This window comes from Ambystoma mexicanum, chromosome 11, assembly GCF_040938575.1.
Source record: "Ambystoma mexicanum isolate Mex_15411 chromosome 11, UKY_AmexF1_1, whole genome shotgun sequence".
In the NCBI taxonomy this organism is placed as follows: Eukaryota; Metazoa; Chordata; class Amphibia; order Caudata; family Ambystomatidae; genus Ambystoma; species Ambystoma mexicanum.
In genome coordinates this window covers 538,521,544-538,549,407 of record NC_090934.1, presented here as the reverse complement: position 1 = coordinate 538,549,407, position 27,864 = coordinate 538,521,544, and the positions used below count along the sequence as shown (strand labels likewise).

The window sequence follows — 27,864 nt, the reverse complement described above, 5'->3', positions numbered from 1 at the left end:
ATTTAACGTAAGACCTCAATGTCCAGTTAAAGAAAGAGGATGCTCTATATTGGTCTCTATGTAGTAATTGTTTTTTGTGCTCTGCAAAGAAACATGAAGTCTTCTCGTATCTGCACTTTTATAGTGAACATATAATAAAGGCAGGACTAAAATAAAAATAATTTTAAAAAAAATTATCTGCCAACAAAATACACAGAGCACCACCAGTAGGAATACAAAACCTAGAAGGTCCACATACTGGCCAAAGGCGACTATTGACACCCACGCCTCCTTTACGCTTCACTCCTTTCTCGTTTGATGAATTCCACTTTTACACACCATGCTCGCAGAGTTTATTTCTTAGCTGTTTTGGTTTACCTGCTCTCTAAGGCGGCTACTTTTTGGTCATTGTATTATAGATATATACAAAATGATTGCACATTGTGTGAACGCAACTAATATTGTAAGTGCTTGCTTGCTTTCTAAATATATTACTTACAAAACAGGTATGCTTTTCTGTTAAAGAATGTACAAGAAAGGGCACAACTGGCAAAGCAGCTACTTTCATCAAACTTAAGTGTGTAAATCTTTTATTTGTGTTCTAAAGACTCTTTGGAGTCCCGAGTATCACTGTCAAAGACATTAAGAGCAGCTAGTCTTGCATTTGTGGTGGTTCCTTTGAGCTTCCATATGGAGTTAGGACCCCTAAAAAGTGCCAGATGGAGAATGCTGGAGATTGACATGCTCTATGTACATCAGACTGGCGCCAAGGTCTTGCCTCGAAACCCAGGGATAGGGCAAATGGCACCATCAGGACAATGGACAAGGCCTGTGTGGGGGAATGCGGGGCCGAACCTTGGAAAGCAGGTGGGGCAGAACTTAGTCAAAGCTCCAAAACGCGATCCTTTGTGACAAACGTAAGGGAAGACCAGACTCCACTGCTCTCCATCACCATGAACATTCCATCAGCAACACTATTTTCTGAACTGCTCTTCTAAGGACATCAACTAGAACCAGTAGCTAGGGTGTTGTTCATGGTTAGCCGGACAATGAGTATTGACCGTGGATACCAATTCATTTCACTCATCCGCTCATCATATGTAGAGCTCCTACAGCCATGGACAAAGACACCATGGGAGACACTTGGATGCATAAAATGGCATTGCACCATCTTTGAGTCTTTGTTTATCTTCCACCCTTGGAGTTCCATTACTTGTTCGCCACGGCAGAGAGCTGGTCCCGTATCCTTCCAAGTCCATCCAACATAGTGTCCAGCGTCTCCTTGCTCAGCTCCATGGTCAATGCAGAGACTGTGGGCTCAGCACCACAGAGACCTGCATCCTCCTGAATCTGTGGAAAAAGGAGGTATTGGACAGAGTTAAAATCTGATGACAAGACACACACTTAAAATGTTTTCATGCTCTGTAGTGAAGACCAAAGTAGAGTTGGATTTGAAAATGTAGTCTCCAGGAGACTTCACAGAAAATGGTAGAAAAGGACTGGCTGGTCCATCCTGCCACCATACCCCTCCACCCCCTCACCAACCTAGATGCACAGATCCGGCATGGTCCTCTGCTTTATTCATGCTTTCCTACTGCCAGTGCTCCTCTCTTTCTCCCCTAATAAATGTACTGCTTTCTCTTTTAGAAGAAGTGAAGGGGGGGTGGTGGGGGAGAGAGTGAGATAAGCTCTGATCTCATGTGGTCCAATGACTGCCCACTATCGGTGGGGCAATGCATCATCAAGGTATCAGATTGGGGGACAGAACCAGAAAATAATACTGAACATAACCTGATCAGTTTACTTAAGCGTTTGTGCCGAGGGATTCGATTTCAATTTCATTGAAGGCACAGGTGGCCTTTTGGCTAAGCTGAAAGGTGAGGACATGTAAAGAGTGTGGCGATTGTTACTTGGGGGACAGGGGGTTTAGGAGTTTCTCTGGTTGCAAGGGTGGGTACAATGCTTGAGGAAATCCTATACATCGTGGCTGAAAAGTAGAGTGGGTTTGCCCGGATACTAAGCTTCAGGCATTCTGAGCAGAAGACGCAGAAAAAAATAAAAAAGAAAATGGGATAACCTTCTAAATGACCATGGTTGGGCAGCAGGTTGTGCTCCTAATATCACGTAATTAATTTCTCTCGCATTTACCCAGACTCCAAATTAATTCAGACATTTTCAATTATTAGATTCTGTGGATTTCTAGAGTGAAGTCACTAAGCTAAACGCCTCTTCTCCCTTGGATAGATGCCCCACAAAAACTCTGAAAGTAAATGTTCCCTCTATTATGTCAAATGCCCATCTGCAGCCAAAAGTCAGACATTAGCATAATGTAAATAACTTACTATGAAGCTATTACTATACTTCTGTTGATCTAGCATTGGTAACCAATTATCCTGTTTCACAACCACATGCGTGGGATGCAATCTTAAAGCAGTCACCCAGAAAGTACAAGATTACATAGATAGAAGCTGAGGACTTCATGATAGGTCTTGGTTTTCGCCCCCTTAAAGGCATATATATACTGCAATCTTGGATGCTTGTGAGTAATCGCTCAGGCAGAGAGAATCAACTAAACCTTGTTGGGGTGGTCAGGAAGGGTTCCCACGATGAAGAGGGGTTTGTGTTGCACGTGCAATATTTGTGACTGAAGGTGCGGAGAACTGGGCACGATGTTACAATTTCATATGTATCCAGTGTAGTTAATTGTGGATTAGTGTTACTTTTTAAGGGTGATACATATTAGATTTGCACGCGCGTACAAAGATAAAATGCTAACACCGTCAAATGAAATATGACCACGATGCACACATGGTGTGCTTCAAAGTACTGAGACATGGGGAGTCTTCTAATGCGCATGTGAAAAAGGAGCCTGCCCTGAAGAACCCACTGTAAAGAAGAGATGATATTTATTAAACCTGCATGCACACTAAGGAACATACAAAGGGAATTTATAAATCTGCATGTAGTTGGCGTTTATAAATTTATTCAGACTTTGCAGCCAGCAGTTTGTGCGGTGAATTTGAGGTGCCTGGGAAAATCTAGTTCTGCAGGATTGAGAGCTAGGAGGGGAACAATGATTAACCAAGCAGATGGTTAGCCGTTGAACAGGGTGCAATGTTTATGATTTAGTAGTTCAGTAGGAAACAGATGTAATCTCTTTAGTAACTGAGGTCTTGCAGAGGGATCCGGCCATTTGCTTTGGCCAGTAATAAATACGAGGTGAAGTGGCATCCAAGGCCACAGTGTCCAGGGTGGCCTCTTGTGTAGTAACCTACTTTATAAGTGGAAAACTTGTACACATATACCGGTGACTTAAGCTCTCTCTTGTCCTTAGGATTCTGTCCTGACAATAGAGTCTCTCGTGACAAGGCATCAACTTTGTCGGATGCTAGGTCCAGTTCATTTTGTTTGTATCCACCGGTATATGTGTCCAAGTTTTCCACGCAAAGTAATAAAATCAAGAGAACCATCATGAAACACTCGGAGATCTTTAAGAATGACGTCCGAGTACAAGATCTATTCAGCGAGAAACCTGTCTTTGCTTACCAACGCAGTAGGAACCTCAGAGACGAACTGGTGCAAACCAAACCCACAACAAAAGAACTCATGACACAGCGTACTGGGACTTATCCTTGTCTTCATTGTGTCAACTGCAACTTTGTTATCAAAGGGAACATCATTACCATCCAAGAACAGGGCAGAAAATTATGCTTAAAACTTTTGGCACCTGTGACAGCAGTAACGTCATCTATGGTATTAAATGCCCATGTGGGAAATTCTATGTTGGACAGTCGACACGAACAGCCAAGTTGAGGTGGGGTGAACACCGGTCCTGTATTCGTAATGCAAACACTAATTCTGCCGTGGCACGTCATTGGATGGCCAATGGACATAACGTGTCACAGATAAGATTTGTGATTTTGGAAGTGCTAACCAAGAATAGTCCTCATGAGGATTTATGCCAACGTTTGAACCGCAGAGAAACATACTGGATTGACAAACTTGGCAGTTTGGTACCTAATGGACTAAATGAGGAGATTAACTTTCACTGTTTCCTCTAAATGTTTTCTCTGATTGTATGTCACAATCTTTTGTTTTCTCTTAGTGTATGTCACAATCTTCTGTTTGGATCAGATGGCACCTAGGTGCAGATGGCTCCACTACACACATGACCTGAATGTTGATGGTCATTTGGAATGGATATAACTTCTCACATACACATGTAAATGATTCTCATATAGTGACCTACAGGCTGCGCATCCTGGAGTCTCTTCCAGGACCCAAGGTGCCGTCTTCCTGGACGACACCACTAGCAGCATTAAGGGACACGCATATATTGCATAATATAGCCACGAGTTTTGGTTTTAAGGGGTTGTTGATTGTATAATTACATTAGGCACACATAAATACTGTGCTACATTTTCTCCCGACCTGTGTTTATTTTATTTTATTTTAATTTTTTCCCTCCGATTATCCCCATTAATTTTGATGTCCCCATTGATTAACCGGCATGGTAATTTTTGGTATTTTTTCTATTTCCATGAATTACGCATTTTTCTTTGCTTTTCATTTTTTGTGATCACTTTTTCTATAATATGCCCAGGATGTCCCATAATTATTTGTTTTCATGATTTTGAAGCCCATTGTCTTGCTTGCAGACACGGATCGTGGCTCGCGCTCTCTAGCGAGGAGCCGCGATCACGTGTCACATAATATGAGGTTGCTCGGCAACGCGCCGATGCAACAAGGACAGTCTGCTTTCGGCAGACACGGAGAGAACAGCTCCGCAACGTTTCCTTTAAGCGGTAAGGCAGTTTCCACGCTTGCCACTACTCGATGCGTTACTATATGCTTGAAAAGGCTCCTTATGCACACCTTCTTGTTTGCAGCCACTGCTCATCGAGCCTGGTGCTGCTGTCTGTTTTTTGAAGCTTAGAAAACGCCACTATTTACCTACACAAGGTAATGGACCATTTTCCCTTCTTAATTGGTTACTTGACACCACTTCTAACCATGGTACTGATCTGCTTTCTGTATTTTCTTTATTTTTTCGTCATTTCCTGCCTTCTGATTCTGCATACGATACTACCGGGTATGTGCAATCTTTCACATGTTATTTTATGTTATTTTAATTAACCATTTGAATGATGACTGTTCATGTTTACATACACATGCTTTGTTGGATATGGGATTGATTATATATGGACACTATCTATGTTATGGCTGGCACGATTTCATGCCTATATTATGTTTAAATGGATTAGACTTGCCCTGATGAAGGAATTGTTTTATTCCGAAATGCATTGGCACAATACAAGTCTACAGATAGAGTGACTTGTGGCAAATTCCTCCTCACTAAGGACAATATTAGTGATTATTCGTTACTTTTTTACGAAAAACTTTGGTTTGAAGGATAAAACCAACATTGAAAACTACAACAAGTTTGAATTTTTTCTTGAATCAGCTGTAATGGTCACACTAACTGCATTTAGAAAAATTTCAACTAACATAAAACCCAGATTGGGATTTCAGAGAGCGGCTGTATGAATGGGTATTTTACCTAATCTTTTGCTTCTACTGTTTTTGGGCTTGGGTGTCTCCAAACCTTTGTCAGCCGGCTCCTGTACATTGAACCATATTTCTTTAAAAAGACTCATCACATTAGAGACCTTTAAGGACACTAAACAGGTTTATACTCCCGTGGTGCCCACTCATTTGCTTCCTCCAATGGCAAGTTTTCTGACAATCTCAAACTTGGAGAATGCTTCAAATGTCAAGCTTACTTCGCATTTCCAACTTGGAGATAATCAGGTATGTCAAACTTGGAGCATATAGCATTGTCAAACTAGGATCTTACTGAGAATGACAAATTGGAAAGGCAATGGGAATGTCAAACTGGGAGCTTATTGATAATGCCAAGCTACCTGGGAGTATCCAACTGAGAGATTACAGGACATGCCAAACTCGGAGTTTACTGGCAATGCCAAACTGAGAGCTTCTTGGGATTGTCAAACTGGAACCATACTTGGCATGCCAAGCTTAAGGGGAACTTCCAATCGGGAGATTACTTGCAGGCCAAATTAGGAACGTACTGCCAATGTCAAAACGGTGCTTACTGGGAATGTCAAACTTCCTGGTAATACCAAAACATATCATGACATATGTTGTGTCATGCCATGTAAGAATCTGGAATGTATGATTTAGCTGCATGGAACAGAGTGGGATGTTCAGATGTTGGCTGAGTTTTCTGAATCAGGTGGTGCCTGGGAGGTGAATGTATGGTGTGTCCAGTAGGTATTCCTCTTCTTAATATATCCTGATCTAACCTGTAACTTGCGGGAAAGATTACATGATCCTGTAGGTGTACCTGAGGCTCCCAACATCATTGAACAAGGTACTACAATTTGGGAATGAGGCAAAGTAACCTGAGCAGTGTGAGTGGGAAGCCGTGAGCCCTTCAATCCGAGATACACTATCGCCACCCAAAGGAAATGTTACTAACCTGTGAAGTCTGTGGAAGTAATCCCATGAAGCACAGGAGTCATCAAGGCCAGAGAACAGAAGGGGTACAGCACCCAAGGAACTTCCAATGAGCAGGAGTACAGAGCCTGTGAGCATGAAGAGGAGCAGCTGGAGGCCTCCCCTCTAGTCCCCACGCCTTCGCCACTGTCCTATTGGTGTAGCATCTGCCATTGGGAATCCACGCATAGGTTTATGTGACACGTCTATACCATGTCGAATGTATGAAAGATGAGATGCACTCAGACAGCCATTCAGAAGATATCCTCACATCTAGTCAATGGAGGGAAGTTACTAAAAAGGATGTCAATTGCCTAAATGCAAGGAAGCGTCTCTAAGGATCATGGATGAATACTAAACAAAAATGTGAGGACGACGATATGATGTCATAAAGAAGACATATAAGCCTGAGTCAAAACGATATGAAAATACTTAAAACCGACGATGTAACAGAAGCACTAAGAGAAACATGTACCAAAGAGGAAGTAATCTTGAAAAAGCAGAACATGAAGTAACATGTTGACCAATAACTGTAAATACACTAACGCAAGGTAGAAGAAGCAGATAGAAGCTTGCTAAAAAGATATATATATATATATATATATATAGGACAAACCGCGAAGACAAAAGCCTTTGAAAAGTGGAGTGAGCAAGTCTGTAAGGGCCAGAGAGGGTAATGACACCCTGGTTAATTAAATTAAATAACAGAAACTGAGAGACAGAAATTGACAAAACCGCGGTCCCCAGACGCACAATGAAGAATTAAAAAACAAAGGCTTTTCATTACAGCTTCAAGTTAAGATAGTGGTGTGCTCAAACTACCAATGAATGTCCCAGAACAGTGAGCAGACTACAAGGTAAACTACAAACGATAGACGTTGGCTAAGGAACTGGTAATTGGGAAAACAAAGAACCAATTGATGCAGCTTCAACACCTATGATTCACTTTGTTCACGAGCTGCTAAACGAACAAAAAGTCCAAGGTGCTGTGGCTGATAGAATGTGACCAGAGTAGAACTGGGAGGGAGGAATGGAATGGGGAAAGGAGATGAGTCAGTTGATATGGATGAATAAAGAAGTAACGACGTGCGGACCGTCTTATGTTATTATTTAATGATGACACTAATTATAGTTGTATAATGGAGGTATACAACATTTGGCGACGAGGAGATAAACAACCCATGATATTAAAGTGAAGACGACTCAGAGATAGTGGCAGTTTACAGAGGAGATGGGAACACAGCCTGCAGAGATGACTGACGTGGGAACAGAAACAAAAACAGAGTGAGGACAGACAAACAACCTGAGGAGGGGGTCATAATTAAAGAACAAGGCACTGGAAAGAAAAACGGAAAATCAACAGCGAGGACAACATGTAAAAGCTCATGAGAAGGGAAGCAGGAACAGCTGTCGTCCATGAACAATCAAAATCTTAAAATTTAGGTGATAAACATATATTAATATATTGAACCACAAGCAAAGATGCCGTGCGAGAAGAGCATTTTTTAAAACAAGAGAAAAATGATCAAAAAGGTGTGTGAAATACGAGGGCCCGAGACGCAGGATTTCACCAGTGACAAAGTCATTGCATAACCCTGAAAACAGAGTAAAGGACCTGATGACGTAAGAAAACGTGCAGACTTATTTGTTTTGGGCGAAAGAAATTAGGTGGGTTGTCATAGCAGCACAACGAATATAAACAAGATGATACACATATACAGAAATGGATTCTAATATTGCAATGCAACGTTAAGAAAATACACCAAACAAAAAGTGAAAAAAATAATAATAAATCACTCGAATATCACAAATGCAGTAGTATTGAAGATGTACAAGTGCACATCATGCCAGCTTTGGAAAGAAGCAATAATGGAGTGCGTTACATATGCGTTACATATGGTCAACTGGAAAGTGGTCCAACACGTTGGCATTTTTGTAACACAACAATTTCATGACTCATTCAAAAAGAAACAGAATTTAAGAACTACACAAATTGATCATTGACTCGCAAGAAAGGCCCAAAGCCTTTAATAGAAATAGTAAAGTTAATGCATCTGTATCTGCACAACGAAGCCAATAATGCAGTGCTATCTTAACGCAGGGCTCTTTTTGACTCAATTTCTGAACAAGTCTTCTGAACAATAAACAGACTGTGTTCACACGGAAGAAAAAACCAGAGTGGAAAAAGAATACCAATTCAAAACCGACAATAACAACAAAGACCAACGTAAAGAGAAATAAAGAAAGAAAGAAGCAAAATACAATAGAGTAAATAAGGAAAAAGTGGCTGGGCCAATACACAGCAAGGTCAATAAGATATCATGACAAAACAGCAAATTCTGAGCCATTACTCAAGTGGACACTGACATCTAGCATATCACGTTCAGAATACTGAAACATTCACTTCCAAAATAAATAAGAATGTCATCTAACAATGTAAGTGGGAATATAAACCCAGCCCAGAATATGTCGGGAATGTCCATATCCACGAATCTAATAAGTTATCTATGCCGTACAAAATCATTCAGGATTGAGCCGCAAGATGAGCAGGGTCGGCACTGGCAGGAATGGGGGGAGGAGTTTGAGGAGTTTCCAAGAGCTGTGAGAGATGATGCTCCAAATAAATTGGACATTTTTGTAAATCTGGTAGGAAAAGAGGTGAAAAGTATCATCAGGACAATACCAACTGAAGAGAAAACATACCAGCTTCTTATTGCTGCCATAAATGGATGATTAATAGTTCCTTCTAATAGAGATTATGAACGTTATGCATTCAACCAGTGCACAGAAGGGCCACATGAGACTATTGCACAGTTTGTGTTACGATGTCAAGGAAAGGCCACGTACTGTGAATTCACAAACTGTAGTGACGAAGAGGCAATAAGGTTAAGAATAATTGAGAGTTGCACATCTTCGGAGTTTCGGAAACATCTTCTAAGAGTACCTCTTCCATTAATAGATATCCTGGAATTGGCAAGAACATATGAAAGGACTGATAAACAGCAGCCAATATGGAAAACCAAAACAGGAAGGAGCTAGCAGGATACAATAGCTGACATCAGGGCTGGCATAGGGAGACAGTCTCAATACTCAAGCATATTACCCTGCCAAAACACATGGGATGGTATGGGCAGAAGTCGGCCTTGAAGATTGTGTTATAGAGGTGGATTTGAATTTGCACACAGGTCGATGTTTGGTACTTGGTTGAATGTGTATGCAATGTGGTCAAGGAAACCACGTTTGGATCATGTGCAGAGAGAGGGCCTCGTTGTTACCACCTTACAGGTCCAAGGCGCAGTTAATACTGAATGAAAGATATAGCATATTGAGATTCTCTGATGTAAGGTCATGCTGGGAAAGAGTGGATCAGGGACAGAGGAAGGATATATGTGTGGAAGGGGATGGTCCGTTTGTAGAAAGGATGAGGGATGATCCCACGGTCCAAATGGCTGTTCAGCTCAGAGATATTAATGGATGGTAATGCATAGCGACAGAACATATTGAGGACGGGGAGGTGGATCTTGAGAGACTAATAAAAACGCAAAGTGATGTGGCCACAACCGATCAAGGTCTAATGCTTAAAAGAAGAAGTTGGCTGGGGGCTCCGGAAGAGCTGCAGGACAATTCATAAATCCTAAGAAGTTATCAAAACATTCCTCATGGGGTGACCGGGTGCGCTTCTATTGAACGGGTGATCAAACATCAGCTGAATGACCACATTTCACGGCATGAAGGTTATACCCTTATAAAAGAAGAAGTTGGTGAAAGGGAAAGTGAGATAAGAAAGAAGGACAAAGTTTAGACAACTCTTAAGAGGAGAGCTGAAGAACATCAGATGCCGGTAGATGAGAGTGTACTGGTGGGGCAGAGGCAGCAAAGGTAAATGGGCTCTAGTCATGAGTCAGAACCCCTAACTGTGTTGGCTGTCAAAAGGCCCATGGTCATTGCCATGAGGGATGGTGGTGGAGTAACTGGGGATACTTTGTTCTTTCATTAAATGTTCCAGGATGATTCGGATGGAGGAGAAACACGTGAGGAAAGGGAAACACGTGAGGAAAGGGAAACACGTGAGGAAAGGGAAACACGTGAGGAAAGGGAAACACGTGAGGAAAGGGAAACACGTGAGGAAAGGGAAACACGTGAGGAAAGGGAAACACATGAGGAAAGGAGAAATGAAGAACCTGTTGGTCTCATGTCACTTAAAGACTGTGGACATTCCCCACCTTGTTTGCATGGCAAGGAAGCTCAAGGGACCACTGGTCGGCCTCAAAGAACTATTCGTAAAGCCGCACGCTTTATTGAGCAGATGTAGAGTTGATCCTGCTGGATAGATGGAGGGGTGAAAATATACGATAAGCAAGGGGGTGGGGGGATGTTGTGGCTGGTAGAATGTGGAATGTGGCATGAGTAGAACTGGGAGGGAGGAATGGAATGGGGAAAGGAGATGAGAGTCAGTGGGTATGGATGAATAAAGAAGTGCGGACCGTTTTATGTTATTATTTAATGATACTGTAATTATAGTTGTATAATGGAGGTATACAACACAAGGTTGGATAGCGTTGCCAACCAATCAATACAATGTTGCATGCATCCAAAAGGTGAAAAGTTGTGAGGAGGGATGTAGCCAGTTCCTGGAGAGCCCTACAATCATGCAGATGGGGGCAGCCAGATAGTGGCAAGTTCTCCAATCACACAGAAGGTGGCGGCCAGTTCCCAGCGAACTGCTCAGGAGCACAGAGGGATGCAGCCAGTTCCCAGCAAGCCCACCATTCACACAGAAGGCAGCAACCCAGTCAAGGGCTCCAGGATCACCATCAGTGGGAGAAGGTAGATGATGCAAGGGGTTTCACCAGTTCAATGCACTTTAAAAATAATAAAGTAGCAACCTGTTTTGCATTGAGTGCAGTGCTTGCTGGGATAGACAAGTGCAGCATGGCTCAAGCAAGCCCAAGTCTGGTCAGGCATTACTGCTACCATTTACTGTCAAAAGGGGGAACCAGTGAAATAGATCAAAGATGCATGAGAACATTATGGAACCAATGATCTAATTGCTTTTGAATTGTTGGATGATTGAGAATAGTGTCGATTTGTCTAAATGTTGAATTAATTCAATTAAGTGCATGTTGAGGGATAGTATGAAGCATGAATCACCATGGGAAATTACTTAAATTCAGCTCATGACTATGGCTACAGAGCATAAGAGGATGCTTGTGGTTGTATTAATATTGCATGCCTGGCAAAGGACAAAAAAGGAGTATTGCAGACACCATCAAGTGACAAATCAGGAACATTTGATTAAGAAATGCCCTCCAGGGCCAGATTAAGCACTGACATTATGTTAAGTAATATTGAAGTACCAGGATAACGTGCAGTTACCATGCTCAAATACGTAACTTGTAGTACAAGGTGCTATGTACAAGGCACATCATATAGTGTCTGTACATGGGTGCACGCCACTGTTATATGCAAGGCACGCTAGGTAGTGCCTGCAAAAGGATACAAGGCACAGTAGTGTATGTAGTACAAGGATGAACTATTACTGCAGTGAGGGACGGTGTTAGTGGGCACGACAGAAAATGCTCACAGAAAGATGACAGACTAAGCAGATGCAAGCATATGGCCCTAGAGGATTGAATGAGGTCCCGCACAGAAGCTCAAATGAAACAAAGAGCTCCACTGATAAAGATCAAGGAAACTCATTCAAAGGAGTTTAAATGATTGAAATTGTATGGCTAATGTTTTAAGTGATATGTGTCCAGATGAAGGGCTAGATGACTAAATGGGAGAGGATTTACATACCAGAAAGTGGCCAAAACAAGGTTCTGTCAACAGAAAGACGATTTATATGTTATATCATGTAGTGATGTGCTGATTAAGATTACCTGTGTTTGTGCCTTATAGTACAGAGTATCTTTGTGTCTTGACAAATCTGTAAAGAGTTGCATTTAGAAACTCGTTGAGTGGGCTTTGCATTGGTATACAAGGTTACTGATCTCTATAAATCAAATTGACCAGCGATTCTTGTTTGTATAAAGCCTGTGCGATAAATTTGTCTCAGTTTGCACAAACTAACCCCTGTCACCAGATAATTTAGGTGCGTTTGGATTTAGATGTTTTATATAGTCGATGTTATGAACAAATTAAACTGATATTTTGTACATTTCTGAGCAGACTCACGCTGTGTAATGAGAATAACAAAATATGTTCAGAACTGCTCCCTGTACATGCATAGTATTAGAATGAACTATTATGTGCAATGCACATGGAGTAGTGCCTGTGCGCGGATAAACAGATAAGTGCAAGGAACGATAAGCAGTGTCTGTTCGTCTATAAACTGCTATGTGCAAGAACATTAAAATGAGGGCCTATTCTAATTGGGCCTAATGGTTTTAGTCCAATATGCAGTACTTAAAATAAACCACAATTTCCTGAGGGGCCCGCTCCCAGGAAAATATCCTTCAGTGCATTCTAAGACTCAGGGGAGTGTTAAAAGCACCAGCACAGCAGGTCTTGCTCTTGTGAGGCGATTGATGCTGCGTCATCTTCTGGGATGCTGTAGCAATGATACTTCTATCAGGACAAGCCCTGTATCATACCAGATTGCTCTTGGGTCATGGGGGTTTTGGATGCTTTAAAAGGCAGGACCTGAAGATTCCCCTTTTCTAGCGATTCCTCTAGATAGGATTTTTCCTCCTTAACTAGGTACTTCAGGATAGGATTTTCTTCTCCAATACCTGAGTATTTATCAACCTGTTATGACACTCCTTTACTCTAGCACCTTGAAGCGTCTATTGTGCTAGATGGAATTACCAATAAAGATCTCAGACCAAATAACTGGACAGACTCAAAGAATATGGCAATGTACTACTTTATTCTCAATTTAATAAAGCAGAGTCAACTGGCAGACATCGGAATGATGCTTGCACACTCGCACACAAACTTGATTACATAGAGGTGTTATACCCCAATATGCGTCATCTATGTCGTCATCCTATGTGGGAAACTATACAATTTATTAGCGGGAGGGATTGGTTAGGGGAACATGTCTACTTATAGAATACATAGGGGTTAGTACACCATTGGCTGTCTCTTATCTGTGAGGCACGCCCCAAACTACCTCCAAATATGTATAATAATGATTATAGCGAACAAAATGGCAGTGGGTTGGTCTATGCAACACTGTATAGCAGGTTGCCCCATAGACCCACTGATTGGTTGGCATTCTCAGCCAACTTTGAACTTTCGGCTCGGCGTGCAGTCGGTTAAGCAAAGTGAAACCCAGGTGCTTGAATCACGTCAGATTACTCCCCACTTTCCCAATTAGTCCATCATCTCTCATCAGTCCGTCCATGACCCAAAGTTTCCTGTCTGTATTTGACCTTTTAGCCCTTGTTTTCGACTTCTGAGTCACATGTGAAGAGACCACGAATTTGCCATTTCGGCCTCTTAGCTACTGCTATTTGATTTAATTATACGAGTGTCATTGCTCTTCTTGGGCTCTAGAGACTTGCTCACATTACCTTGTATAAACTTTATACTTTTAATTGTCCAATATTTGGCCCTTGGAGATATTTTCTTCTTTAATCTAAGAGAAATATGTCTCGCCTCTGGCTTATCTGTCTGCCTCGCTTTGTGCTTTACAGCTATTCCTTGAAATTAGCATCCTTAATCCCAAGCCAACATATTTTTTTTGCACACAAAGATGTTCTTCCAGCGTCTTCGGAATCTGCAACCATAGTCTGTTTCTGAGATAGCTGAATTGAATCTTAACATGAGCTGGTGTCGATTTTCCAGTTATGGCCGTCCTAGCCACGTTATATATTCCTCTATAACAAGCTTCTATCTCATCTACCTTGCGTTACTGTGTATTTACACCTACTGGTCAGCAAGTTACTTTGTCTTCTTTTGTATTCATGATTACTTTATTATGTTGTACATGTTTCTCTTATCACTTCAGTTACATCGTTACTCTTCAGTATTTTCATATCGTCTCAATATGTCCTTGTATGGCTTCTTTATGACATCACTCTGCCCACGTCAAATTTCACTCAGCACTACATGATATCCAAAGGTGCATGCCAACCTCCTTCCACACAACATCCTTCCACACTTTCAGTACAAGGGTACATTTGAAATGGTTGTCTGAGTGCATATCGTCTCTCATACACTTGATGCAGTATAGGCATAACACATGGAGTCCCATATAGGGCCCACATAGGGCCCTTGTCCTGCTGTTGCAGTATGACAGCGGTGAGGGGGCGGGTGGTAGGGAAAATATGTCCAACTGCTCCTCTGAATTCCCACCTAACAAGGTTTACTCCAAGGATGCACATTTCTAAAATTGGTACTGGTCGCCTGGTTATACCTGGCCGCAGCCGCACATTACCATCAACAGGCTGGCACCTGTACTCCCACTGGTGTTCATTTCCTCGGTTGCAGCGCCAGTTCCCCATAAGGGCTTCCATGCTGGGAAGGCGATGGGTATGGGAGCCGGCTGAATGTAGGACATCAACTTCAGGAAGCCGACCGCCGCCTATGCTTCCCATGTGTTCTTGACATAGTCATGGCAATGGAGACTGCTACTGCAGTGCTCAATAAAAGGAAGCCGTGCTCTAGACACGGCACATCTTAACGTTCTGTCCAAGTCGCTTGCTCTGTTTTGCGTGCTCTCTGTTCCTGCCTCATTTTCCTGCCAGACCTTCCTTTGCCCCTGGTTTATTCTGCCTGTGCCTGGCCGCTGCTCTTCCTTTTCTCCTGCTGCTGAGCCTTCGCCTGGTGCTTGCTCCGTTTCCTTTTCTTGAGCTCCCCCCTCTCGCTCCCTGGAGGGCTCCTGCCCTGTCCTCCTCTTCTGCTTCCTGTTCTGGCTATCTCGCAGGTTGTCCATTTTCCCCATTTCTCTGACCTCCTTAACCCAGGGGGAAAGAGTTCATATTCCTTTTTTCCTGCAGCCGTTCACCATTAATTTGTCTGGCTCCGACGATCTTTCCATCTTCAGTGTATCCTTATTTGGATACACCTTGAGCGCCCTGAACACCTTCCGGCTCAGTGCTTGTACTGCTTGCACTGTCTTCATACCACAGAAAATACCGGAAGGCAAGCCCGTGGTGTTGGGAGCTGGTTTCCAACCATTTCTGGGTCCCATATTCTCAGGGTTGCAGGGGGCTGGTCCCTCTTGCTACTCAATCACCAAGGCCAAAACTGGATTTGCATCAAACCAGCACCACAATCAAGACACCAAGGACACAGCGCCTAAGTGATCAGGTATTTGACAGCTTTGCCACCATCACCAGAATCCGGGCTACAACCCACAGCAGGCTACATTTAACAATACTCTTCAGTTTCCTATCTCAAAGTATTGCCCAAGATAACCTTTGAGCCCATGCTTCTGGCAGGCTGTCTTGCTTAGCTTTCACCTATGCTTGGCCTGTTCTAATCTGTTCTTTATATTACCTGCTATATGGCCAACTTGGCCGGTCCAAAGCATGTTCTGCCTCTGTGGCTCGTCACTGAAACACAACTGACACCCCCAGAACATTGTCCTGAAACCTTCACTGTCAGGAAGCTTCTGTCTCTTTTTATAGTGGGGCTCTATTAGTAATTGTTCCAATGATTCGGCTATGGTTGGTGGGCCCGTTTCCCCGTAGTGGGCTGAATGGTTCATAAAAGGTTTTCTTCCAATGGTTCCTCCTCCGCAGGTTCCCTTGCTATCACCTGTTGCCAGTGTTTTAATGATTTTTCCAGCCACTGGATCTGTGTTTTTTCCCTTGTTGCCGCATAAATTCCATTTAGCTACCACTTGTGTGCTATGCTGTGATTTGCACACCTGATGTGCACAGTTTACCATGCACTGATGCACAAAGGGAACCATGAATGGGGCCTGAAGTGCTCAGTAAACCACTTGCTTGTATTACATGCATGTTAATCCTTTTCCTTGGGATGATTTTCTCTGGGTTTCTTTCCACAGGTAGTAGTGCCGACACCTGGACATGATCTACTATATTCCCCCTTACGGATGAGACACATTTCCCCATCTGGATGACATGAGGAGATTTTCGTACCATAGGCAGATGCTTCACCCCCTGCTGGGGAACCCGAGGAAGGACTGCGGTTGTCTGGGTGATGCACAATGTACCATCTCTAGGGGTCTCATCACTTACCTGGTGGTTTACCCAGGTGCCCAGAGTTCCACAGATGATTGTCACACATATCAATCGTTTGATGGATGAGAACCTGTCGTGTCATGACCTGCATTTAATGAAATGTGAATATTGGGAGTAGACCAAGTTGCCAAATGTTTGTGTGCAATATTTTTGGTAGATTGTTGGAGATGTGATCAAATGAATTTTTATAATTATCCAGATCCATTCCAATTTCAGACGACGTGTTCTTAAATTGTTGAAATATTAGAAAAAAAAATTCTAAATCTTTCATGTCATTTGAAGGAGTTTTTTTTACATATAAAACAAACCTTTGTATATGTATTTTTGTAAGTAGATGTATGTATGAGAATGAATGTTGATGAATGATTGGATTGTTCGTTGCAGAAATTAGTTTGGTCATCTGCAATGTTTTAAATCGTGTTCTTCCTGCACCCTTAATGTAATTTGTTGATTTATACATGATTGATTAATTTTTGTAAATTTGTGTATCAAGTGAAATAAATATTTTTGATACACAATATCTGAATAGAGTCCCCTGGACATTTTTTCAGTGCACTCTGGTATAATAATACCCGGGTCCAGAGTGTAGGGTCTTCCTGCTTTTTTCAGTACAGTAATATTTTTGGTAGGCCTGAATGGCTGGTTTGAGAGTCAGTTTAATAATTTGTTCTGAGCACTTATGCAATTAAAGGATTTGCACTAGTGTTGGAGATGGCACAATTCACACATGGGGATGCTGTTAATTCCAGGAGGAATGTAATCATTTGAGAGCCCTTACAACATGTGACATGACTGTATCCTGACCATCTCTCACCTTCATTTGGAGCAGGCAGGTAGGCACGGCCATTCGGCTGATACTGTCCGATGACGTCTTGATGTCAACTCTCCAGTCCATGTCGATGAGCCGCGGGAGTGAGACTGGAAGAAGGGAAAACATTGGTGGAATTTAATCACGGAAGTGTTAAAAAGGTTATTGGCACAGCACTTCAATTTATAGGACACCAGCAGTTGTGCTGTTGTCCTCCTGCATTCCTGTAGCTAGATGGGCGATGTGAGAAACCTGAAGGTGTCTCCCTGACTAGTCCCTGGGGATTCATCATCCAGGTGGCCAGGACACTGCCCTCGCTACTGGATCCAGTTCCTGGGGGTGGACCAGTGAGGGAGGATCACCTGGATAGAGGGTCCTCTGGGAGTGGAAGTGGGACACTGATGGGTGAGACACGGTATCTCCCTTCCTGTAACACCTTTTCCCACACAACCCCCGTAGGATACTCCAACACTCTGCTCCCCCCGCTCCCCATTTCCGACACAAACACTTTTGCACACCACAAAAGACGACGGACAATTACCAGACCCGTTTATCTGACATGTCCCACCACAAGGGTCAGGCAAAGTTAGGCAATTGACCAGAATCACACACACTCGACGGCCCTTTCCCTTCCCCACAGGGATAAGTGGGGAGAGCACAAGACGAGCAAGGCAGACCGCACAACGAGAGAGCTAACTCAACACAGCAGTTCAAGAGGAGGAGAAAAACGGCGCAAATCGAGAGGGTGACAAGGAGAGAAGCAACCTTGCCCTTTCCGAGCCAGACCCAAGAAAACCGCCATAGAAGGAATCGTAATGCCGCAAACAATAGCCAGCGTATGTGGCAGCATGTGACGATGGTAAACGATGCCCTCCTCTGCTGATAACCAGGCCGGGGAGAGACAATTGCCAACGTGGTACCGGCCTTGACTCCAGAGACAACAAAGGCCAAGTCGTTCATCACTGCCGGTGAGTCGATGGGAAAGCCGATAAGAAACCGAACTGTGTTGAACAAAAGTTGCAAACGGCTAATTGAAAAAAGTGCAAAGAACTGTTAACAATAGAAGAGAAAACCAGCTATAGAGGAGGCAGGCATTACGTGGCTGCTCCCTTGAGAACTATGTCCGACTACCCTATTGTTGAAACTACCGTTACTAGAAAGAGGTCAAAGTGGCCATACACGGGTCTAGTAAAATCCTTTGTAAAGTCTAAAGTCTTTGACCAACAAATGATTGCAAAGCTAAGGGAAGTGAATCCTGCATCGTAAGAACTGTTGAAGAAACTGTGATTGACAAAGTAGAAAAAAGTTAATCTGATGGAGGGATGCCGATAAAGAAGGAGCAAAGCCAAATGTCCAACGAATAGTGTGTTGACAAGAGTGAACTCGGCAGAGGGATGTCCACAGTGAAATGTTTAAAAAGATATTAAGATTTGAGATGGGTCGGGCCCGGAAGAGTGGGATGCAAGGGTGAAAAGGCATCACCCAAAGTGCAAGCAGAAAGGAACTTTTGTTTATTATTTTTGGAAGACATCAGGTCCTAGGAGGCAAGAGACTTTTTTTTCGAAAAGTGGCTTAACCACCAAAGGCCCTGATAGCTGAGAGTGGAATTGTTAGCTCGTGCTGGGAAAGCTTGAGCGTGTGCTGTGCTCCGGAGTCCCACCTTGTCCCGTGCTCAAAACGTGGGGAAGGGAGACCCCAACTTCTGCATCCTGACTTATTCTTTGTGAACACTTTCTTCTTTGTTACCTTATCCCACGCTCTTTGTTTGTATTTAGCATAAAGAGCAGCAATAGGTTTTCTTAGTAAAGGCCCTTTTATTTTGACAAGACACCACTAGGACTGCCTTATTATTATTTGATGGTTGTAGCTTGCTCCCATCTTAAATTTAGGTTTCTATTAAGTGTTTTTCCAACCCACATATACAGTTTGATAAACACCTTTGAACTGTGATCACTTGTGTCTGTCTTTACTATTGCCACCATGAGTTCCTTACAGTCATAACAGCAATCCCAATGGTGGGTTCCCATCCACAGTGGGTACTCTTGGGCATGTAACTGAATTTGACATATCAAGGACAGAATCAGAAGAAGAACTTCATTGATCGTTTATGACAAAATGATTAATCAAACAGAATCATCCAAGAGCCTGGCGTATGAGCAAAGCGTTGTCGAGGAAAGCGCTTGCATCTATGTACACATTTCTGAGTTTGCATGCTCCATGTTATTTGCCCAATTCCTGCCTGTTTGACACCCACCATACCTGGTCTTCAGCCTTTCATCCATCCTGGTTTCATAACATGTGCTCGGGACTTGGCCTACAGCCAAGAAGCAGCAGTAAAAGGTATCTAAACTGTAATGAAACATTGAAATAATTATCTGTTGCAAAACTGAACAGACAAAAAAGCAGTCTCATTCCAGCATTATTGAGCATTTTCTTCTTTTGAACACAGAGGTCATCTCCTAAAAGCACACAAATCAGCCAGCACCTGGACCCATAACGTACTCTTTTGTAAGTTCGCTCTATCCATTAGAGGATTGGAAGGATACATGATGCAGGGAAGGGTTGGTAATCCTGAGGAAGATCTGAAATGCGGAGGATAGAAAACGATAGAGGTACCCAGGGAACCCCCATCTCATAGTTTCGAGAAGGTGTGACATGTTGCTGGCTCTTCCTCTTGCCTTCTGTTAACGCTTGCTTTCTAGGTATGAAGTAGGCTGCCCTACTATTCAAATGATGGCATACCTCCAAGCAAGGGATACCTCAAGTCTGCCTACCAGTCTTTTAATCTGCTTCCAACAGTCAATGTCCACGCTATGTTCTCGGTTAGCCCCCTCTTCCATCACAAAAGGAAGTCAGATGAGATTGTGTTCGGGCCCTCTTGGCCCTCCTGCTCATCAGTGGCCACAAGGTGTTATGGTTAATGAGGGTTACAGCAGAACAGAGTACCGGGTCATCCAATCACAGGCTCTTCTTGTACAGCCCATGACGAGCAAGAGAGCCATTGAGAGGCTGGAATGGCTAGGCAGTTAGGGGGCTTGGTTGTGTATGTACTCTGACAGAGCAACGGTTACACAACTGGCTGATCATTTGGGCCCCAAATTCGAGACCCTCATGTCAGGCCATCTCAACAGGAAGGAGTTGAACACTTTATGCAAGGTGCCTAAAAGCCCCTGGGCAATGCTGGCGATATGCCATCATGGCACCATCAGTGCTTCCTCGGCAGGTGAGTGTGCAGGTGAAGATTGGACCATGGATTGGATGTAAAAGCCCCTTCTCAGCCACTGCAAGCAACAGAATACTCTGGCCTCGTTAGTCCACAGGGCTGTGGCCCAGGTACCCTTGTTTCATGGGCCTGTCCAAAAATGAGATATTGTTATAAGGACCCTCACTGCATATATTATTCATTTTCTCTTCCTCACATTTTATTAATCAATTCTTTGGCAGTAAATTCCCAACATTTTTGCAACATTTCGTGCACACAGCTTGTGTGTACTCAAGCTTGGCACGGGCATGTTGCTTCAGGCTTTTTTCTCCAGTTCATCAGCTTTGCTTCTTTGACCTTCATGAGACTATCACTCTCCCTTTGCTTCAGTCTTCCCAGCTTGCCATCAGTGTATTTTGTAGAGTTTCCAGTCATGGATACCAGTGCTTTCCTCTGTGGTCCCAGGTATGGTGGCGATAGATTTGCCTTTTTGGCCATTCTCCATCCCTCCCTCCCAGCAAAGCTGCCCCAGCAAAATAGCTCTTGTGTAGTGGTACATTCTCACCCCGTTCACACATGTGCTCAGCCGGTGGTCTGCAGTTCCTTCTGTACTCTGTGGGGCCTGCTCTCACTTCCCTGCTGAACATGCCACCTTGGTATCAGTAATTGAGGAGGGACTCTCATGCAGTATCCTTGCTGGTTCTCTCTTAACCTCAGCAGATTGCAGACAATGTCTGCCTGCAGGCTCCTCTCGTTCGCTGGGGTTGTTCTTGGCCCGGCTGGCAGCCCTCGCCAAGCTAGCTCACAACAGGTGGACCTCCATGATGCCATACCACTCTGCATTTTCAAATGGCTTAGGTACTACTTTTGGGGTCAGGTGATTGTGGCCAAGGAAAAATGCTTAGCTAACTATCCGGTGAGCTGTGAGCCCAACATGCACACCAGGTCAGACCTCTACAAACTTGCTGAGAACAGATCATCCACCTGACATGCACAACCTCATGAAGAAAATAAAGCACTAGGTACACTCAGGAATAAGATAATCCCTCTGCACTATGTGCATGAATCACCCACGCAAACGTGAATCAAGCCACACATCCCACAAACATCACATAAATAACAAAATCAAAGCATAGATGATTGCATGGGATAATAAGACTCAAATACTTCTTCACTCTAACATGGAATAGAATTCTAGTCATGGGCAAATAATGTGGTGTAGACACTGTATGATTGAGAATCACAACACTATCTTGAGGAGTCACTCTCTATGTCAGAATAGTACAATTTGCCTGCAGGTTCTAGACAAGACTCAGTCCCTGGTGGTGCTGCAAACATTCTGCAGTAGCAATATGTATGACCTCCAGGCATCACACAGGCACCTCTATCCCACCCACAGTCAATACTTCGAGAATGGATCATGGAACAACTATAGATCCCTGGACTGGGATTGTCGGTCAATAACTGAAGGGGGTGGAGAAGCCTGTGATGGAGATTGGAGGCAATTCTGGGAGGTGAGACTTGAAGATGCAGCAAGCAGACCCTCTCATGGCGAGGTGAGCTAACAGCCATTCCACTCCCCTTTACCAAAAAGATGAGTGGAGAGCTGCCTTCACAACCTGTACAGATCATACAGGATGCCCATATCCTGAAGCAACTCACTCTCTATTGCTGTGTAGGAGACTGTTAGAACATTTCTCCTTTTCCCCATCCAAATTGGAGAGGCTTCATGTGGCCCTAGATGGGCCCAGAGGAGAAATTAACTGCTGGCCAGGTGGGTAGACCATCTGCCCAGTAAAGTATGCTAAACTTTCAATGAGGAAAAGAGTGCAAATGACGGTGACTTTTCAAGCACAGGGTTTAGTTGCATATTATGTAGGTGTTTTAAAAAACTGTTACCCTAATCAAGCAGCTACCAAAATAATGAATAATGGATGGGCTAGGGAAAAGACATCATGGGAGGTTTAGAGAGAGTGTTAGTGAGCCAAAGGCCATATGGGTTGTCCATGTTCTGGACTATCAAATCCATGTTTGTTTCACCATCCCACATGCCAATTTAGAAGGCTGTTCCCTACACGGCCTTTGGTTTTCAGTACTGCACGATTGATCCTTCAGGACGTGAGTAGTTATGACTATTTCTCGCTACCGCATCCATGTAGCAATTGTGAAGTGGTCCCCAAGTCACCATTCATAAATTGAGAACCAGGTGCAAAGGAAACCTGTGTGGTCATCTGCAATAGCGCAGCTTTTTTTTCTCCATTTCTGAACCAAAGCTAATCCATCCCAGCAAAATCAGTTGATATTCTCGGCTAATGCACTTCCCAGTCTCAGTAGAGAGTGACTGTGATACTCTGGTGCAGATATTATGAGTGTCACACCTTCATACTCTTGCCTGCGTGTATTTATTTTCAACTACCAAAAGGTACCCATATTGCGCATGCATTCTGTAGTCAGACATGAGAACAGTCATCAATTGTTGAAAATCAATGATCCTGTAGGTCGCTGTTCCGAATCGCTTATCACTTGATGCACTTTGCACTCTGAAGTAAACTGCACTGAGAACAGGTGTGTATGGCTGGTTGACATACCCCAGAGCAAACATGAAAGGGAGGCGCGAGTTGGCGTGCTAGAGAATACTCAGATCTTCTGTGCGCTCTCCCCACCTGTTGCCTCACCCTGGTGCAGTTAAGTACAAATATCTCAGAAACGGTGCGTCCTAGGACCTAGAAACATTTTGTCATGGTCCCATAGGGACCTTTGAGTTTTGTTCCTTGCGCCAAGACACTTAAAATTAGCTTTTCCCAGTACTTCTCTGACCACATTGATGCTTTGCCGATTTCAGGCAACCGTCTCATGTGTGATGGGACTGAAATCCGGAGGAAGGGGTGGAGTGTCTAAATGTCATGTAGCCAGTAATGTCCAGAGGGTCCTACCAGGTAACTATGCATTATTTGGTGCAGGTTGGTGGAATGGTGTGGAATTGTATAAGGAACAAACTAACAGATTTTATACTTTATATAGATGATATACAGCAGATGTAGAATGCAAGCAGATACCAATTACGCATATTGCATTCTTGTGTGCAGCAGAAACTGGTGGGGAGCACTGGTAGTGTCCCTCTGCTCGGTTTCTTCGTCTCCTTCAGAATGTGCACCAATGACCGTGGAGTCCTCGCTTACTTCTTGATTTCTCTCAAGATCAGGATGCCACATTTATCACCCGCAAGCTCTTTAGACGGTCCTAAAAATCTGGCTCTGCATAGTTAAGCAAATAGCATCTGTACCTGGAGGGGAGTCTCAACTTCCGTCAGGGGTCGGTTGTTGCTACTTCCACTGCTCCACTCAAGTGTCCTTGTGGGATCCCCAACATTTCTTTCTCGCCTGGCTGCTTCTTAGACTTCGTCACTCCTGAAGTAGGGGGCATGTTCATCACAGTCGTCAAGCTTAGAATGCTCGCCCAGAGTTTGCTCCAACTCTTGTCCCGGCCCCTCAAGAGATTTTTATATGGTCCGTTTCTCTGTCCATCATACTAGAATACTGTTTGTAGTCCCCTGTGAATCCGACTACAAGTGCTGTACCAGGCTATGCTCTCAGCATTCCAAGTCCTACCAGCTTGTGTTACTACAAAACCGGGTCCTGCCTTTATCGCTTGTAATGGCTCACTGAACCAGAATGCTGTGTCTGGGTTTTTGCTATTTAGCCCCACTTTGAATAGATGGTACAGCTTTCTCCCCTCTGAAAAAAAGCCATACCTATATACAAAGGTTCTGACACCACTTTCAAGTAAAGCAGTTCAGAGAGTGGAAGCGATTTTCATCTGGCCATCCCCCTTTTCACAAATTGATCAATCCCATGGAGTACTTGGTCAGCTTTTAGGTCAGCAATACATTCGCTCCTCGAAATACTGTTTGTTTATCCTTCAATGCTCTCTTCGACAAATCCTGCTAGCATGTGCTACTTAGAAAAAGTTCATTCACTCCATCTCCACTCCAGGTGGTTCATACAGTCAGCCTGACTGTTCCTCCAGCCCAGGATGTGTGGAATGACGAAGATCTACTCCCGGAGTCTTGCTGCCAGTCACATAATCCTCGGCATTGAGGCATTTGACCCACATGGCCTTAGCAGGTGCACTAAACGTTTGTGGTCCCTTAAAATGAAAAACTAGGTGCCCCATATGTATGTCCTAAAGTATTTCACATCCAACACATAAACCAAAAGTACCTTCTCGTTTAAGCAATCGTTTTTTCTGCTTCCGACAAGGCCTTGGTGGATCCTAGTCCTTATGCTCTGGCATCCATGGTTGTGCAGGTTTCCCAACCTGATCTAAATGAATATAAACATGGGGCTTGTATTATTCTTTGCTTGATGTCCTTGTCCTTCGTCATAGAGGCTTGGTCTGACGACCAGCTATATTCAATGCCTTTATTCGATAGAGTCTGCATCGATCAGGTGTGAGGCAGGTTTTGTCTATTATTCTGTCATTCCCAGGAAAGAACGGAGCTCTCGTTTGTTAGTCAAACTCTGTGCTTCATCAATTGTTTTCATTCAGACCAACTTGGACTTATGCCTGTGGTAGTCATGGCATATCCTAAATACTCAATGACATCTGTGTTGAACATACATTTTTCTTGCTTAGCCCTGCTTCTGGGGTTTGAAGAGTACTTGATGCAGTGTCGTGATCATATTTTTTCCCCCACATACAAGTATGTCATCCTGAAAATACAACCCGGTTTGCTCCCCTTTTAGTACCTTGTCCATGAGCCTATAGAATTCCAGCCCGCTAAGGAAAGGCCAACGGGCGTACGTGTGTATTGGAAAGTCCTTGAAGGCAATATGAAGGCTGTCAGATGTTTTGATGCTTTTGCAGTCTTACTTGGCGATTTGTCTCAATTAAATCTAATTTGGAAACAGTATTTGCATCTTCAACAAGAGTATTAGATTGGTGATGCTTGGGAGTGGATAGTGATGCGTTATCACTTTGTGGCTGAGGCTGTGATGGTCAGTACATACTCCTAGCTTGTTTGGCATCTGCTGCTTAAATCACCACTCTCCAGCATGGGGTCTGGCATGGATTCAAATGCTCATGAATATTCCCCGTCGTCAGACTGGGAATCCTCGGTAAAAAAGAAAGCAGTCTTCCTTTAAGAAAAACTCAAAACTGCCTTTCTAGCAACAACCAATCACTGTAGGCTGGATCATACTGCACCCATCCAATGACGACCGTCTCCCTAAACCCCACCCTGGAGGCCATCTTCAGATTTTTATTGCACGCGTCGGTGCTGGGAGTCATCTACAGTTGCTCTACAAGCAAAACTTTATTTTTGCATTTTGAGATGAAAAATTGCTCGTCTTTTGGTCAAAACATTCCGTTTTGCTGTCCGATACCCAGTCCGGCAACGGGGCTCCATTCACCGGTCAAGACTCGACCGCTTCACCGTCGGATCTTTGTGTCAAGTTTCAAGGCCTAGTAAAGGCCTACTTTGCGCCTCGCCATGTCCGAAAAGGGCAAGAGGAGCGTGTTTAAGCTCTGTGCCAGATGTGGCTTGCGCAATGTGTATGTGGAAGACAAGCAATTGAAGAGCCTTTATGGTCTACACCCCGATCATGAGAACGGCTGTGAAATATGTCAGGAGTTCCGGCCAAAACAAAGAGGGACCGTTACCACAGACTGGCAGCTTGGCTGAAGGAAGAGAAGACAGCGGATACTGGGAGTTTGCAGGCTTTTTCCACATCTAATAAATGAATACGAGTAGATCCGACTATTAGTGATAGATGTCCTAGGAGTGTGGTAAGGCTGGATGCACACCAGGAGCCAAGAGGGCCTACTCCAGACCCCATAAATTAGCTAAGTATCAACAAAGGGGAAATTGTGCTAGCCTGAAAAGTAGTATTCTATTATCAAAAGTACATAGAAAGACTCCAAGTATCCTTCAATATAGATTCAAACAGATAAGTATCTCGATGTGCTCAATAGCCTGCAATGTATTATTTCAGTGTGCATTCAAAATTAAGTCTTTCAGCCTACACGTGTTTCAACGAAACTTGTCTTTGTCAAGGCGAGAAGGCCTGGATCCTGAAATTAGGAGATATTGTAGCTATGATTAACGGTTCCTTAAGTTGAGGATGTCAAAATTAACACACCTTTTGGTAGGATTAAATATAAATCTGCTCAAACTGAATAGTTTAGAATTGCCAAGTGGCTGCATTATCAGTATGTACCCCTGAATGGGGGACCGGGCGACCTGAATTCTGTCGTGTGTTGTCTTACTGTCCAGGAAGGGCGATCCATCCTGCATCACGACCCAATGTTACTGAATCTCACGGCTTGGCTCCTGCAGCTCTAGAATTCGGACAGTATGACATCTCTCTGGACTGCAGGAAGGTCCTGGCAAAGGCTAGGGACTCTTCTATGCTCCGTTGTTACAGCCACCAATGGAAGCGATTCACGATATGGTGTACCGCCCAAAGGATTGTTCCTCTCCAGGTTGCAGCTCCACAACTTCTACCATACCTGCCATCACTGGCCAAGTCGGGTCTGGCTCATGCATCCATCAAGGTGCATTTGGCTGCCATTTCCTGATACACAAGGTCGCCAGGCAGAGCGTCGTCGTGGTCGCACAGGCTAGTTTTTCAGAACGTTTCCGCTGTTCGAGGCTCCTGCCCCGGCTTCGGGACTCAACGTGGTGCTTACAAGGCTCTTGGGGCCTCCTTTCTAACCTTTTCTAACCGTTCTAAGACCAAACTACAAGATGTTAGACACAGTGCTGCACAGCATGGAGGAGGGTTGTACAGCTGCTGCCTGAGCTGTATCCAAATTGGGGACTGAATGGGAAATGATTTCCAGACCTCTCAGCTGAAAACATTAAATGCACTTTTAATGGCTTTAAAAAAAACATATTTTACAAACTGAATGCTGAATTGTCCCAGAGATAGTGTTTAGTAGTCAGTGATATTTCTGTCCTGCCCTTGCTGGGCTCAGTCGCACCCCTCCCTCACAGTCCCAAACATTGGTCCTGCATACAAAAGCAAACGCAGCAGGAAGCAAAGATTGTGGCGTTATCACACACGTTTGCCTGTCTAACCACCCTCTGGGGTCCATTTCTTCAGTCTTTCATGTTGCAATCAATCAGTACACAGAGTTCACACTATAGTGGTGACGAACAGTATGATGGCAAGGTACAGTGTAGTGTCCACACA

General features: G+C 43.7%; 1 protein-coding gene across 1 annotated transcript in view; it reads right to left on the bottom strand.

Moving 5' to 3' along the window:
• Positions 1 to 552: 552 nt before the first annotated feature.
• COMMD9 (COMM domain containing 9) overlaps positions 553 to 27,864 on the bottom strand; it is a 107,511-nt gene continuing 80,199 nt past the window's right edge. Inside the window, exons 5-6 of the mRNA XM_069623354.1 lie at positions 17,473 to 17,576; positions 553 to 1,329 (exon numbers count right to left, since the gene is read on the bottom strand). Coding sequence (XP_069479455.1) covers positions 1,189 to 1,329; positions 17,473 to 17,576 — 245 coding nt within the window. The 3' untranslated portion in view covers positions 553 to 1,188. The remainder of the gene's footprint in view (positions 1,330 to 17,472; positions 17,577 to 27,864) is intronic.